Source organism: Muscardinus avellanarius (genome assembly GCF_963383645.1).
Source record: "Muscardinus avellanarius genome assembly, chromosome: 9".
NCBI classification, from domain to species: Eukaryota; Metazoa; Chordata; class Mammalia; order Rodentia; family Gliridae; genus Muscardinus; species Muscardinus avellanarius.
Window position 1 is genome coordinate 53,275,483 of NC_137795.1, and position 18,025 is coordinate 53,293,507.

An 18,025-nucleotide genomic window follows, 5' to 3' on the forward strand; every position below is an offset into this window, starting at 1 on the left:
TACCTAAAATAGAAATAAAGCAGCTATGCCAATATACATCTCAGCTTAGGGCTAAATGAGTGATGTGTGCATAGATGTCTCTACCGTCCTGTACCTCATTAAAATGTATGATTACAATATACCAATAATAATAAAAAATAATTCCGATCAGTTAATTATGTATGTGAATGTAGAAACTGTATTGAGTAAAAAACACTGTGGTAAGAAAATTAATTGATCCTGTTTAAAAGGACATCAGGAACATCATTTGTATTTGTAACTGACCTTGTTCAGATTCTCAATCAAAAATAAGTTTTGTTTTGATTGCTGTTGTACCAAGAGACACTGTCTACCTTTTCACTGAATCTACTGAGAATCTATCCTACAAACTATCTGGCTAGGCATGGGATGCTATGAGAACAAAGCTGAATACATATTTTCTGCCTTAATCTATCCATACTTTGAGGAAAACTTTCAATTTACTTGGCAAAAATATTTTTAAATTGATTTTCTTGAAATTAGTACAAAATATATATTCTGGATCATTTTCATATATTTTTAATTTTTTTATTGGTGCATTGTAGTCATACATCTTAATGGGCTACAAGATGATCAAGGCATATGTGCACACGTCACTTATTTAGCCCTTCCCCAATTCCAACACCATTCACTTTTCTATTATTCAAAGGCTATTTTTTTCTCTGAAAAAAATTAGATAACTTGCTGGCTAACAATGGAAAAAAATGTATTTCTTCAGGAAACAACATTTGTGGCATTGTCTGGATGTCATGACTGTTAGGCATGGCAGGAAATGGGAAGTTGCTTTAGAAACTCTAACTATTGGTGTGGTGGTGCATTCCTATAATCCCAGTAGCGGGGAGATGGAGACAGGAGGATTGAAGGTTCAAGACCAGCCTCGGAAATCTAGTCAGACCTTCAGCAATTTAGTGAGACTCTTGGCAACCTAGCAAAACCCTGTTTCAAAACAAAAAATAAAAAGGGCTGGGGGAGTGGAGATAGAATGACCCAGGGTTTAATCTCAAATTATACAGAAAGAAAAGAACAAGAAGGAAAGAAAGAAAGAGAAGAAAACAAGAAATAAATTCTAGCTATCTAAAGCAAAGTTTGACCAAAAACCATATTATTTCGATGAAATTAAGGCCTAAACTTTAAAAGTAATAGACATAAGATGAATAAAAGTATATAAATGCTAAAATTCATTTACTTGGGTCAATGATAAAGTCCTTAGTTTTGTTTAGAAAGCGGTAGGCATCTGCTTTTCCAGCCACATCTTTGTCATAAACCCGACTTAGTTGTGTTCCAGGAAGCATGTTTTCAGGCAAATTCACTGGGTTAATTAATATCTGAATTTCTGCTCCACCGTAGGAAAACACTGAGAAGACAATACAGGAATACTTAAGTAGCACCAAGAAAACAAAAACTTTTTTTAAATCAGGAATTGCTTTATACGTCTGTATACGTAGATTACACTGTAGCTGAAATTATAACTGGGAAAAATGTTCCTTCTAAACTGAGTCAAGGTATATGTTTTTCAATTCATATATCAACATAGTGTTTGTTGTTGTATTATACACAACAAACTAGGAAGAAAGAACAAGTTGAGATCCCAGCTTTACCATAACTTTAGCATAAAATTTTCGATCAACATATATATTTAACAATGCCATGTAGAGTGCTTACTGTCAAAAATTAGTTGCACTAACTTCCTCTTTTAGTTTATGGAGAATTTTAAAGAATTTTGCATGTTCATTTAAGCAGTATTTTAATATAATGCTTATTGTGTTTATGTTTAAATTGCTAGTTGAACAAAATTAATGTCTTTTCTGCTTTAAAATGGTTAATTCTTTTCATTGATTTTGTTAGAAAGAAGAAGTACTGTTTTAAGTTTAGTTCTAACTTATAAATTGCATTATACTATACTGGTAGAGTGAAAACCAAAAATAGGCATATCCTGAAACTCACTCTCAGAATATATAGTATGACTAAAAGAAAATACAAACTGAAAGATATTATTTTAATACTAAGCTATTGTTATCTAATACCCAAAACAATATCCTAGTGTTAAAAGTTATATGTTAATCACTTTTAAACTCTTTATTATACAATTAAAAATATTTCAGGTAGCAAGATAAGCTACACAAAGAAAACCCTAAAGAAAAAACACTACAAGTAGAATCCTAAATAAAATAATTCTAAATTGTGTTGAGTTCTATTCTTTAATCATATACATGAGCACACACACAAAGAATGCAAGAGTAAAGTTAAGAGAGAAATATTCAATGAATTAAAAGAACGACAGTAGAGATTCCAAATTCTTGACTAACACTTAAACCTACATTTCTTAAAATCAAAGAGAACTTCAAATTTCAACAAACCTGTGCATAGTAATAAAGTCCTGAGGATGTTCATATTTAGTCTGGCTCGTTTACGGTCCATGGAAATGCCTACCAACAAATGCTCAGCTTTGGCTATTTATATAAATTGAATAGTTATATAAATTAAGCCGACAAGTCAATAAGCTCTTACTCAATATTAAAGACAATGGTGGTATTCTATTTAACTGAATGGTTACGTACATGGGTCATCTTTCAGCTTCTGTGTTTTCATACAAATCTGGTGAGATTACCAGCAAAGCCAGGATCATTATATATCAACAATCTGTCTTGAAGGTTGATGAGGGGTATCCTATGGAGAATTTTTGGCAAGAAGCCCAGGTGATTTGCTCTTTAATCCTTGTTGACCTAATAAGAAGGTGCTTTGTAAGTAGAAGAGAGTTATTTTTAATATTAATCTTGTCAGTGGAATTGATGTGAACATTAAATATCCATGGGAGTGTAGCTCAGTGGTAAAGCACTTGCCTAGTATGAACGATGCCCTGGGGCCAATTCCCAGCAGTACAAGATAAAAAAAAATAAAGTTAAATTATCTTGCCAAGACAAAGCCCTGTGGGAGCCTTACTGCTCTGCTCCCCATCAGATAAAGGCTTGCTTTCACTCTGCCATCCAATGTTGAAGGAGTGGCAGAGGCAATCCCGTGGCCCAGTCCTCAGGTACTGGCCTGCAGGCAGCAGTTGCAGTGCTCTGCCCAGCACCAGGTTTCACCTTGAGGAGGTCTGATACTAAGTTTCAGGTCTTCGGCCTGGACTTAATTCTCTCTCCCTCCCAAGCAGTAGACAGCTCTCTCCTTAGGCAGTTTAAGATTGAGAAAGGAGATGGGGACATATTTTCCTTCCTGCATCCTTCAAAGCATCTTTTTGTATTGTTCTTCTAAAATCAGACACTGTGGTCTCTTATATGATTTCCTTAGCTCTTGTGAAGGTAGTTTGGTATGTAAATATTGTTCATGTTGTTCATGTTGTTACCTGTGGGAGATGATGGCTTCACCTCCTCATTTCTAGTATGTTTGGAAAGTTTGTCATAAACATTAAAAACTCTCCTAATATAAATTAGAAATACAAAAATAAATTTCAAAATATAGTAACACTAAGCATGGTGGCACATACTTGTAATCCCAATAGTTGGGTAGTCTTTTTTTTTTTTTTCAGGTCTAGGGATGGAACCCAGAGGCATTCGACCTCTGAGCTACACTCCCTGCCCTATTTTTTATTGTTTATTTTGAAACCAGGTCTCACTGAGTTGCAGAGGGTCTCACTAAGTAGCTGAGGCTGTCTGCGAACCACAGTCCTCCGGTCTTAGCCTCCTGAATGCTGGGATTACAAGTGTGAGCCACCACTCCTGGCTTCAATAGTCTTTTTGAAAATCTGTTTTAAAATTTAAACTAATTCCTTGATTCATTGACTAGAATAATAAAGTTATGTTGGGTGAAAAAAAAACTTTCATATTTTATTCAAAATGCTAAGAAAATCAGGATGATAAGCAGCACTATCTATTTAGCATAAATTGTGCTTTAAATGTTAAGTTATAGCCAGGAATAGTGGTAAACACCTCTTATCTCAGTACTTGTGAGATGAGACAGAAAGATCAAAGGTTTGAGGCCACCTTCACCAACTTAGCAAAACCCTTAGCAACTTAACAAAACCCTCAGCAACTTAGCAAGATCTTGTTTCAAAATAAAAATAAAAATATCTGGGGATGTAATTTGGAAGTAGAATGCCCTGGGTTCGATTCCCAGTGCAAAAATAAAAAAAAAAATCCATGTTAAATTATTTTGCCATTAGAATCGCTCTACCATTGAGAACAAACCAAGATATATATGATTCAATCACAGGGCTAGAAAAATATTTTGAAGTATATTCATCCTAAATCTGTGATAGCAAAATTTACCCAAGAAGCCAGGCATGATGGTATATGATTATAATCCCAGTACTTGAGAAGATGAGATAGGAGGATCACAGGTTTACAGCCAGCCTCTACAACTTAGTGTGGCCCTCCATGACGTAGTGAGACTGTTTCAAAATAAAAGAATAAAATAGGACTGAGGGTCTAACTCAGAAGTAGAATGCCCCGGGTTCAATCCCTAGTACCACAAAACATACACACACACACACACACACACACACACACACACACACTCACACAAATTACTCCCAATCATTTCTGTAAGTAAAAATAAATTCCATTAATCATGTAATATAATCTACAAACTTTTTCTAACTCTAAAAATGAAATAGAGGTTGGATTAAATTATGCAAGTCAAATTCTATGAAATGTTTGTATTTGAAGGCTTCTGTGGGATTTCAAGTGTAAGGTAGACTCAGTGGTTGGTTAAGCTTCCTTACATTTTATCCAGGTCAGGTTCACCTTGAGTGATGTGTTAAGAGATCATTCTCCACAGGTTTCTAGCATTTCTGCATACCTTCTGAACTTGGGATTTTTGCCATTTTTGTTTTAGCTGCTCTTCAAGGATATTTGTATAACAAATGTTCTTGAGATATAGTATCTTCCCCTAGAACAAGGGGCTGATTTATTCTCTAGTAGAATTAAGTCTTCCTCAGCCAGACTTAGGGTCCCTTTTAAAGATTCCAGTTCCCTAAGTTTAAATCCACTGCACGTTCAGGCATAGGGATTTAAGACTTAACAAGTGTGAATGCATTTCCATTTCCATGAGTAATAATGTTCATTATGTCCAACCCAAGAGTCTTCTGTACTGTACCACTGTACCAGTGAACCCGAAAAATCTTCTCTCCAGTAGAAACTATGGCAAAATCCCAGATTCTTCACAGTTCTTTTTTTTTTTTTTTGGTGAGGGGGGGGGGTACTGGCAGTGGAATCCAGAGGCATTCTACCTCTGTGTGACACTGCCAACCCTATTTTTTTTTTATTGGTGGTACTGGGGTTCCTGGAAACCCTTCTACCTCTGGGCTGCACTCCCAGACCTATTTTTATATTTTTTTATTTGGAAACAGGGTCTCTTAAGCCAGCACGGCTGGCTTCGAACCTGTGCGATCCTCCTGTCTCCACCTCCCAAGCGCGGGGATTACAAGCGTGTGCCACCACGCCTGGCTAGCTCTATTTTTTTTATTCTTTATTTTGAAACAGGGTCTCCCTGAGTTACAAGGGGCCTCACTAAGTAGCTGAGTCTGGCTTCGAACCTGCGCAATCCTCCTGTCGCAGCCTCTGGACTGCTGGGATTACAAGCGTGCACCACCACGCTGGGCTTTCTTCACAGTTCTTTACCTGAGAACCCCAATGACTCTTAACAGTCACAAAAAAAAAAAACCCATCATTTTGATGCAAAACCAGAGCAATATCAAAACCTGTAGAAGAGAAGACATTTCTCATATGAGCTGCACCTTCATGCTACAAACATCAACATGTGCTAGATTTTCAAGGAAGCAATATAGTTCAGCACGTGTAATCAGAGGCACCTGAGTTGAAAGGGCTGTTTCATCTATGAGTCATTATTGTGCCTTCTCTGACATCATTTGTTATTTATAATATGTACAAAGTTACACTACGAAATACCTCAGCACCATCAAGAACGATGTATGAGGTAATATGTAAAAGGAACTCACACAGTATACAGTGCATGAGAAACAATCAACAAATATTTGATATTGCTTGCGTTACTCATTATATAACTAAAGGTCTGGAATGAAATTTTGTAGACCTTCACATTATATACCCCATGAGGCTGAGATTTCAGTATTTTCGGAAGTAACCTATTCTATTCTGAGTTCTGTTCTACATCAGCACTAGCAGTAATATTCCTACGTAATGTTATAAAACCTTCCCTGCAGAATTAAAGTATCTTTATACATGTATCTACAGGAACTTCTTATGAACAGCTGGTAACTGTAGATGATTGCCTGCATGGGATGATCCATCCTTTGCACCCATCATCAAATAGTACTAATTTATAAACCTCATTATGTCACTTTTCTTCCTACAGAAAAGAGTCTGAACTACTTAGCATGCAGAGTGTCACGTTTCACTCATTTCTTTTTCTTTCTTGTACCACAAGCCAGTAAAATTGATACTCTTTCATATTTTCAACACTTTCATTCATTTATAGATATGGTTCTGTGCCGAGAAATGCCTCTCTCACAAGGATTTTAACCATTTTTCAGGAACCAAATCAAATATCACTTCCGCAGTGAAGCCATTTATGACTTCCCCAGGATAGTAAATCTCTCCCTCCTACTACCATCCAAGAGTCTGTACACACTATTATAGCACCTATAACATGAAACAGAATGATTAGCTTGCATGAATCTTTCCCTAATGTCTAACTCATGTTTGTATTCCACTGCTTAAGACAAGGACAAGTTTACTATTTTATCTGTTTGATTTTTGACTAAACTAATGAATATGAATGTGTCTGTTATGATAATATGGAGTAAATCCTATCTTAAGAGCTTACCCTTTGAAGTATGTTTAGTCTCATCGAATCTTCTATTAAAATCACAAACTGCAGCAATCACATTCTGCCAACCACACTGTTACCTGAGTTCTTTTTGAAGTGAACCTTTCCTCTGCTTGGAACATTCTTGCCTTGAATGTTCACAGGTCTTGATCCATCAACTCCTTCAAGTTTTTTTTCTCAATTATTATTTTTCTGAGGTTAACTTGCATGATCTGATTAAAATAGCAACACTTCATTTTCCCTATTCTTGATTCATTGCCTTTTTTACATAAAACTCATCATCTTTTAATAATTATACAATATGCTGTGGTGTATAATTATTAAAGTATAGTGTGTGTTATCTGTTTGTGTTCTTGATCATGTAAACTATTTTAGGGAAGGGACATATTCTTTTTCTTCAACAAGGCTTCTCCAGTAACTGGAAGAATGCTAGGCTCGATTAATTTTTTTTGTTTAGATATTTTTATGGCGTATTGAATTGTATATGATAGTAAAATTTGTAGTAGTACATTCATACATGCACACAGAAGTATTTGGTCTGTTTCCTTTCCTGTGTTAATGTTAATATCGTGTTACTTTATGATATTTATCTGTACTACCATGATGGACACATTTTTGTTCCTTTATTCAATTTTATGATATTTATGATATGATATTTTATGATATTTACCCATACTACTGTGATGAACATATTCTTGTTCCTTTATTCATTTTTATGATATTTATGATATTTATTTATGATATTTGTGATATGATATTTTGTGATATTTATCCATATTACCACGATGGATACATTCTTGTTCCTTTATTCATTCCCTCTCCTACTACCTCTCCTAATCCCCTTCCATTATTCTCTGGTCCCTTTCCTAATTTTTGTGAAATCTCATTTCTTTCCTTTTTTCACTTTGGCTTCAACATAGGAAAAAAAAAACACACCTGTGACCCTTGCTATTGTGAGTCTGTTTTATCTCACATAGTATGATATTCTCCAGTTCCATCAATTTTCTTGCAAATGACATAATTTTGTTCTCTATGGCTGAATGAAACTCCACTGTGTAAACATATCATATTGTCTTTATTCATTTGTCTGCTGACAGACACCTAGGCTGGTTCTATAACTTGGCCATTGTGAATTATACTGCTATAAACATAGGTATGTCTGTATCACTATATAGTATGATGACTTCAATTCTTTTGAAAAGATATGAAGGAGTGTTATATCTGGTTCATATGGTGGTTCTATTCCTAGTCTTACCTAGTCTTTTGAGAAACTCCCATACTATTTCCATATTGGTTGTATTGATTTGCAGTCCCACCTACGGTTTATCAGTGTTTCTTTTCCCCATTTCTTTGCCAGCATGTATTTGTGTTAGTATAATTGATGACTGCCATTCTAACTGGATTTAGATGAAATATCAGTGTAGTTTGAGTTTGAATTTCCTGATTGCTAAAGATATTGAAAATTTCTTTATATATTTTTGATCCTTTGTATGTTTTCTTTTGAAAAGTGTCTGTTTAGTTCACTTGCCCACTTATTGTGTTATTGATTTGTTTGAATTGTTTATATATTATCAATCTTAATCCTCTACCAGAATAGCTAACAGATTTTCTTCTGTTCTGTAAACTGTTTTTTTATGCTTCTTATATTTCTTCTGTTGTACAGAAGTTTTTTAATTTGATTTAGTCTTATGTATTAAGGCTTTGTACTGTTTTTTGAACTTTAAAAGATCTAAATAATCCATCTGGTCCTGAATTTTTGTTTGTTGAAAAGATTTTTTAGCCACTATTATTCACTATTATTACCTATTATGGCCTTTTAGTTTTTTTATATCATTTCAACTTAAGTTGTATGAATCTAGAAATCTATCCATTTCTTCTAGAGTTTCCCATTAACTGGAAGACAGCTTTTTCAAATAGTTCTTAATGATCCTCTGGATTTCTTTGATATCTGTGACAATATCTCTGTTTTCATCTGTTTTTATTAATTTGGATCTTTTCTTTCTTTTGGTTAGTTTGGCTAAGAATTTATCAATCTTGTTGATCTTTTCAAAGAACCAACTTTTTGTTTCATTGACCCTTTTATTGTTTTTATTATCTCTATTTTATTAATTTTGGATTTGATCATAATTATTTTCTATATTCTGCTGGCTTTGAAGTTGGTTTGTTTCTATTTTCCTATGGTCCTTGAGATGAACATTAGGTTGTTTATTTAGCACCTGTCTGATTTTTTTTGTAGCACTCATAGCTATAAATTGTCTTTTTAGAACCACATGTACAGTGTTCCAAGGATTCTAATATGTTGTATCACCATTTTCATTTTATTCTAAGAATTTTTAATTTTTTTCTCTGATTTCTTCTTACTCACTTATGGTTCAAAAGTATATTGTTCAATCTCTATGTGTTTATATAGTTTTTGTAGTTATTTTTCCTATTGATTTTTAATTTTATTCCACTATGATCTTATAAGGTCATAAGAATTACATTGAAACATTTTTATTTGCCTACATTTGCTTTGTCACCTAAAATATATTCTACTTTGAAGAAGATTCCATAAGCAGCTGAGAAGAAAGTGAATTTGGCTATTATTAGACAGAATACTTCTTAGGGATATGTTAGTTCCATTTGATTTATAATATTTTTTAGATCTAAAGAGACTACCAAGTTTTCGTGTGAATGACCTATTTAATGAGAAAAATATGGTTAAATCACCCATTATGCTAGGTGTGGTGGCACATGCTTGTAATCCCAGTAGTTGGGAGGCTGAACCAGTAGGATTGCAGATTTGCAGCCAGCCTCAGCTACTTAGTAAGGCCCTCCACAACTTAGTGAGGACCTGTTTCAAAAATAAGAAAGAATAAAAAATAGGACTGGAGTTGTAGCTCAGAGGTAGAATGCCCCTGGATTCAATCCCCAGAGCCACAAAAAAATAAATAAAAATAATTAAATAAATAAGTCACCCATTATTGTTGCATGGGGATCTGAGTCTTTAAGTCTTATATTTATTTTATGTTAATAGGTATGCCAATGTTTAAGGCATAATTATTCAGTATTGTTTACATTGTTTCCTATTATTTATTTGCTTGTTAGATTGTCCCTAAGAGTATAAAGCAACCTTCTTTGTCTCTTCTGGTAAGTTTTGACTTGAAGTCAGCTTTGTCAGATATAAAAGTAGATATTCCTGTGTCTTTTTAGACAGTTTGCATGGAATATAATTTTTCATTCTTTCACTTTCAGCTTGTGATTGTCTTTGCCTGTAAGAAGAGTCTCTTGCTAACAGCACACAGTTAGATCTTGATTTTTAATTCACTTTCCCAGTCTATGCTTTTTAATTGGAGAATTGAGGCCATTTATATTCAGTGCTATTAGACAGATGTTTGTTTATTCCTGCCACTTTGATTTATCTGTAATGTTTCATTTAGTTCTATATTTCATTTGCTTAACTGATTCTAGGGATATTCATTAATTTGTGAGCTCTGGAGTTCACTTTTCATTTCTACTGTGTGTAGTAATTCTTTTTTTTTTTTCTTTTTCTTTTTTCTTTTTGTTTGTTTGGTTGGTTGGTTGGTTGACTGGAGATTGGGAGATTCTACTTCTGAGCTTCCAACCTTCACCTAAACCCTATTTTTAACTCTTTATTTTGAAACACTGTCTCACTAAGTAGCTGAGGCTGGCTATACTCCTGTCTCAACCTCCCAAAGTACTGGGATTACAAACATCTGTCACCATGCCTGGCTTTGTGTGTAGTAATTCTTTGAGTATTTTCTGTACTATCTGTATTTTCCCCATAAATGTTAACAATACCTTTAGCCTATGTCTCAGATCCCCCTGCAATTGCAATGATTTTTAAATTTGGTGTAATATTTTTACAGAATTCTTATATATTCCTATCAGATTTACTACATTTTTCTTTTATTTACTACTTTTTTCTTTAATACTTCTAGAATGTTCAAAGCCAACCATTTTGTATTCCAGCTCTGAGATTATGACTTCTACATGGTCTACTCTATTTGGGAGATTTTTTTTTTTCTTCCCCTCAATGCTGGGGATTGAATCCCGGTGCATTCTACATCTGAGCTACATCTACAGTCTTATTTTTTATTTTTATATTCTTTCTTGTCCTCTTGGAAAAGAAACACCAGAATTTCTGGGTCTCTGTTTGACCAATATTGAATTTCAGTGAATCCCCTTAGTTACCTGCCTTACTGAGAATCAATATTCCTACTGCTTTAACTATGAGTCTCAGAGCAACTAGAAAATACAGGCTTCTGCTACTCAGCTGTCTTTACTCTCTTAATGATTATTTGAAAGAATTACTTAAGGAGAAAAAACTATGACAAATATTTTCACATCATATTCATTCTGAATTCAATGTCCTATAAAAACTGCTTTAGAAGGCCGGGCATGGTGGCACACACTTGTAATCCTCACGTTTGGGAGATTGAGACAGGAGAATCGCACAGGTTCGAAGGCAGCCTCAGCTACTTAGTGAGGCTCTCAGCAACTTAGTGAGACACTGTTTCCAAATAAAATATAAAATAGGTCTGGGAGTATAGCCTGGAGGTAGAAAGCCTCTGGGTTCCACCCCCCAGTACCACCAAAAAGAAAAAAGAAAAAACTGATTTAGAGAAGAGTGAAAGAATTTGATTTATGATATTGAAATGAATTTTGGAATGCCTCTAACACAGATTTAATGTTCTGCCTAGGTCCTGTATGGATAGCTTGATCAATTGATTCATGGGTTCATATGTTTGTCTAATGACTATGTTATGAATATATCTATATAAAACATTTATCTAATGTATATTTATGCATCACATCTATCTATATATGTATACACATGCACATATATCACTTAGCAAATATTTGATGTGTTATCAAAGTTACTTAGGATACTTTATTAAATAACTCAAAGCCTGTAGACATCCAAATCTTACAACCCACAAGATGGTAATTTAAATATTTTTGAAAGTAGCCTATTCCATTCTGAATTTTGAGTTTAGGTAGACAGTTGTTAGATAGATATAAATTGATGCATTTGCAGCTGGGCATGGTGGCACACACTTATAATCCCAGTACTTAGGAAGCTGAGACAGAAGAATCGCACAGGTTCAAAGCCAGCCTAAGCTACTTAGTGAGGCTCCCAGCAACTTAGTGAGATCCTGTTTTCAAGTAAAATGTGGAATAGGTCTGGGAGGGTAGCCCAGAGGTAGAAGGCCCCTGGGTTCCATCCCCAGTATCACAAAATTAAATAAAATAAATTGATGCATTTGTACCAAGTTAACATCTTTATTTAACATTTAAAATTGAAATATTAGTAAGTATATAAGATATCCAAACATTAAGTCCATAACCCATCTTTTTCCTATCAGTGATTAGCTGTTGGCTTCTTTTGGAATATAATACTTTTAAAGCATCTTTGAAAGTCAAGAACTAAGATAAGCAACAGAAGGACCGGGTGAAAACAGTCAATTAATTGGTATGTTCTGGTGAGGCAGAAAAGAACAGAGAGAAGCTGGGAAGGGAAAAAAAAGAGGGTTGGCTCTGTTACTCATCCTATGAATCACTGGTTGCGTGCCTGAAAAAATACAGATCTTTCGTGAAGAACTCAAGGCCTTTTGAACCAAAGGCTTAAGTAACCCTTGGAGGAAATGATAGTTTATAATTGGTTTTTGAATTATTATTTAATCTTATAACTAGTACAAATTCCCATCCATCACATGAATTCTCTCATATGTCAAACTAACAGATATAGATAGGAGTTTAATAAGCAGCAGTCTATTTCCTGCTTGGTATGTTTATTTAGGACCACACAATTTCTTTTAGTAGGATTATAAGATCACTCAGATAGTTGCTTGTTATTTGGTTGGTCAGTGAGATTTTAATTGCCTTTTATTCTGGAGTATCCCAAAACACTTCAAAGAACTTAAAAATTATTTAAAAATTGCTCCTTACTTACCTCAGTTAGAAAAGGAATACAGTTAAGAGACTCTCTTTTTTATTTTTATTTTGTTTTCTTTTCTGACTAGTATTTATGTTGACAAATAGGGAATGAAGGGAAAAATCAAGGGCAAATGATGTTTTTTCTTCCCTTTTTGTTTTTCTAAAATGCTTTTAAACAAAGTTTCATTTTTGATGCAGTTTACAAAAGTAGCTAGGCCTTGAATTCTTAAAGTTATGAACCAGTCTATGGATCACATCCAATCAACCTTTTACAAATAAAGGTTGGGAGGGATTTTGCTGGAATTGATACAGACAGTTATAAAGACTCAAAATTAATTACACTTGTTGCTCAACTTCCTGAGAAGCCTCTTTTAAATCTTTTAATTCTTTCATGAATTTGGAAAGAATATCACATAGCTAACCTTTAATTTGTCCTTACTCTTTTTGTTTGTTTGTTTTTGGTGGTACTGGGGATTGAACCCAGGGACATTCTACCTCCCAGCTATACCCCCAGCCCGATTTTTTAAACTTTATTTTGAAACAGGGTCTCATTAAGTTACAGAGGGCCTTACTAAGTAGCTGAGGCTATTCATAAACCCGGATACTCCTGTCTCAGCTTCCCAAGTACTGGGATTACAAGCATGTGCTACCACGCCCAGCTTGTCCTTACTTTTAAATGGTTGGCATATTTACATTAATGCCAAACAGGTAATGGTCTATTCATTTTTTCTTTCTCCTTAAATCTTTACCAATGACTTCCTCACCATTCTATAGTTTTCATAATATATGCATGTTTTCTTGACATCTGCTTTTGAATTTTTTATATATACCCTGTCTTTGGGACAGACTATATGGATATTTTCTTGATATCTAATATATATATATATATATATATATATATATATATCCTAATATATATATATATCATCTAATATATATATATCATCTAATATATATATATATATATATATATAATCATCTTTGAAACAGACTTGAGCCAATACAAACAGTGTTAGTAATTTTCTTATTTTCTATTTTAAATATTGATTTATAGAGGCATTCATGTTTCTGGAATATGTACCTTTCAATTATTTTTTTTTGTTGAAGATTTAAAGAAGTTTATTAAAAAGATAGAAATACAGAAAATAGTTACAGCCCCATGCCAAAATGGTATGAGGGGAGAGGATGACCCAGGCCAACTCACCACTCCCCGTACCTTTCAATTATTTCTTTTTTTAATTTTTTTTTTCGGGTGGTACTGGCGGTAGAACCCAGAGTCTTTCTACCTCTGGGCTATACTCTCAGACCTATTTTATATTTTATTTGGAAACAGGGTCTCACTAAGTTGCTGAAAGGCCTCACTCAGTAACTGAGGCTGGCTTCAAACCTGTGTGATCCTCCTGTCTCAGCCTCCCAAGCGCTGGGATTACAAGCGTGCGCCACCATACCAGGCAGTACCTTTCAATTATTTCTGTGATTACTGGTCACCACCTTGTGTATGCCACCCTTGCATAATTATCAAGCATTATTCCCCTCTCAAAACTAATATTTTGAAGGATAAACAATAGTGTCTCACAATGAAAATATCAGTTATCAACAGATCTTAATCTTGTACTGCCTAGGTAACCTCGCTGAATTTCTACCTCATCCTAATTTTGTTTATCTTTGATGACAACAGGCCAAAAGTTCCTTCTCAGGTGGGCTAGCTAAGCAACACACCTCTGACTTCATTAAAATCGATCTACATGCTAAATAACATATACCCCTAACGCTAGCCAGATAACAGTTGCCATTATTATGACCAGAAAGGACAATAATAATAATAGTAGAGAAACAGAGGTAGCCTGAATTCCCAGGAGATTTCCACCTTTTCCAGAAAAATACATGAATATTCCTCTCATATATATATATATATATATATATATATATATATATATATAATCTTTGAAACAGACTTGAGCCAATACAAACAGCGTTAGTAATTTTCTTATTTTCTATTTTTTAAATATTTATTTATAGAGGCATTCATGTTTCTGGAATATGTACCTTTCAATTATTTTTTTGTTGAAGATTTAAAGAAGTTTATTAAAAGATAGAAATACAGAAAAATAGTTACAGCCCAGAAAAATACATGAATATTTCTCTCATTTATTATTCCAATCTTTCTCTTCATTACTTTTACTCAACCCCTAAGGGGTTGAGAAATTGATTTGTGATTTTGTCTCCTTCCTCTCCTATCCTTGGTCATGAATAAAAGTCTCCTTCACTCCCTAACTGGTGCCCAATCTTGTTATCAATCCCAAAATTTTGAGAGGAAAAATGACCTAGTTTGGGGTAAAAAAATTGGTAATATAATTTGTTTAAACATTTTATATTGATATAATATAAAAATTTCTGTACTAACTGGAAACATTTTCAATTTTTTATATTTATACCTAATTGTAAATATATATATATATATATATATATATATATGCTTACTAAGTGGACAATGTTTATTAAATCTTGAACTTGAGCAATCATGAAGAATACAGTCTTCTTATTTCCCATGTATAAATTAACGGAGGGGCAAAAGGGACAACATTTAGGCAAAAGAGATTAAAGAATAGTCAGATATATACATATTAATAATATGTTAATAAAGTAGATGTGATCATATGATTAACATTCATATTGAGCAGTGTTCATAGTTATATAAAGCATCACTATTCTCAGAAATTTAAATATTTTTTGTTTCACCACTCCCAATAGAATTTTCTACTCAAGCAATACAAAACTTCATATTTTCTCTAGTACACTCTTCTGTTTTAAACCACTCAAGTTCTGGTCACTATTTCCAAATAGTAATACCATCGCACTTATCAAAATAAAACTTAATTGTTTGGGATATCTCTCTTTTCTATAACAAGTTATGAATATTCATAACAAGGGATAATTTATTTTTGTTTTTATGCTGTGTGTCTTGTACACGATTGCAACTCAGTGAATAATGAAAAAATAAATGAATGTATGAATTATAATAATGAATGGATAACTAAATCAAGGTGTGAGTGAGCCACTAGTGGGTGATGTTCATTAAATCTCCAACTAAAGCAACCATGAGGAATGTAGTCTGTTTATTTTTCATGCATAAAGTAACCATAAAAGGGACCACATTTAGGTATTACAGATTAGAAACTCGTATTTACTTTAAGTAAAATGCCAATAATTAAAAATCTGGAAGCCGGGCTTGGTGACATGTGCTTATAATCTCAGTTCTTGGGAGGCTGGGACAGAAGATCTCAGGTTTGCAGCCAGCCTCAGCTACTTAGTGAGGCCCACTGCAAATTAGTGAGACCCTGTTTCAAAATAAAGAATCAAAACTAGGGTTGAGAGTGTAGCTTGAAGATAGAATTCCCCTGGATTCAAGCCCCAGTACCCCCCGCAAAACAAAAACAAAACAAAAAAAAAAAACCTGGAGATTTCACATAAAAATTACAGAAATCGGTTTCTACTTTACCTAAAATATCATAGATTTGGCAATATATAATATGCATTTCTACATGAAAACTCTTGGCTTAAGTTAGAAAGTATCTGCACTTTAGTCTGGTATTCAGTCCTCATTTCTACAATCTTACATATAGAAGATCTCATTCATTACTAGTGCATGAATTTTATGCCCCCAGAAATCAGTAAATTTCCTAAGAGTGCTAATCTGAAATTGTTTTAAATTAAACATCATCGTTCTCAGCAAGAAGGAATAATAGACATTTTTTAAGAAAAGAGAAGGAGTGAATAAATATGTAAAGATCAGTTACATTTAAAAAATAAAAAGAATGTAGAAGGCCTTATTTGAATCTTAAAAGAAGCAATATAAATCAGGTGTGGTAGCAGATGCCCGTAACCCAAACTAATTGGGAAGCTGAGGCAGAAGGATCTCAAACTCTAGGCCAGCCTGGGCAATTTAGTGAGACCCTGTCTCAAAATAAATGTAAAAGGACTGGGAATATAGCTAAGTGGCAGAGCTAGTAAGTGCAAGGCCCCTGGGTTCAATCTCTAGTGCTGCAAAAAATAAAAAAAGGAGGAAAAAGAGGAGGAAGAAGAGGAGAAGGAAAAGGAAGAGGAAGAAGAGAAGGAGAAGAAGAAAGAAGAAGACATGATGATGATAATGATGACGATAATGATGATTATAATAATATGCAGTGCCTAGGAGCCTGAACTTTGGATTCAGAGATCAAGGGTAAAGGGTGATGAGCTGAGTGCCAGGAGTTCTATCTGACTTGCAGGTCAAGACTAATCAAGGATTTCAGAGATTAAAACTGGGCCAATCAGGGCCCAGATGTAAGGATCAGTCTCGGCCCATATCTAAGGACCAACCAGAGGAGTGGCAAGATATATAAGCTGGCCTCCTGAAAGCAGGGAAATGGAGCAGCAGGAAGTGGAACAGAGGTCCGCAGCAGCAGAGCAGTGGTGAGTAGAATTGCCATGCCAGCAGAGCCTCACAAAGAGAAGCAGAGAGAGGAGCAGAGGCCAGCTCAGAGGAGCAGCTGTGAGCAGGAAGAGAAAGCAGCAGCGGTGGTGATAGCTTAAGGCGATGCTTTCAAAGTTGTAGCAGCCGAGGCCCAGTGCAGGCACTGGGGCGTGTGAGCCTTTGGAAAACCCTCCCCTGTGTGGGAGTCCTGCAGCCTTTTCCTGTTTCCTTCTATTAAATGTTGTACCCTGATTCATGTGTTTCAATCCAAAAGCTAAATCTTTTGGTTTTTGGAGACAAGAACTGAGGTAGGTGGCAGGTCAGGGGCTGAGACCTCCTCTTTTCACCCCAACCTGTACTGGTTTCTGTTTCAGGGTGGTATGGAATCTCCTACTAGATCTGAGAAACTGTGAAGAGCAGGCTGTGCTTGGCTCTGAGTTACTCCATGATGCACAGAACAGCTATTTTAGGCTGTGTCTACCCCGAGTTTCTCCATTGTTGTAAAGCAGTAGTTTGGCATGAGTTACTCTATTGGAGAGCAAGCTCTGAGGTAGAGTGACTCTTTAGCTTGTTAAAGTAAACAAGCACTGTCTGCCCCGCACAACCATGAGGCACAGGATGATAAATAAATTAAATGTGCTAATACATAATGCATGCCTGTGATCTTTCCAAATTATATCAGAAGGACATAGACATGTGAACATCTCAAATCATACCAAGAACACCAGAAACAGGAGCTTATTGACCACACCAGACCACTAAATGATGTAACCCCCCTCACCCCTACCATGGCCATGGCAGCATCCTGAC

General features: G+C 34.8%; 1 protein-coding gene across 1 annotated transcript in view; it reads right to left on the reverse strand.

Annotated features, from left to right (window-relative positions):
- Positions 1–18,025, reverse strand: part of LOC308266790 (cadherin-related family member 3-like) — a gene marked incomplete at both ends in the record, with an annotated part of 136,443 nt that overhangs the window by 102,273 nt on the left and 16,145 nt on the right. Inside the window, one exon of the mRNA XM_080701189.1 lies at positions 1,205–1,372. Within this exon, the coding sequence (XP_080557315.1) occupies positions 1,205–1,372 (168 nt within the window). The remainder of the gene's footprint in view (positions 1–1,204; positions 1,373–18,025) is intronic.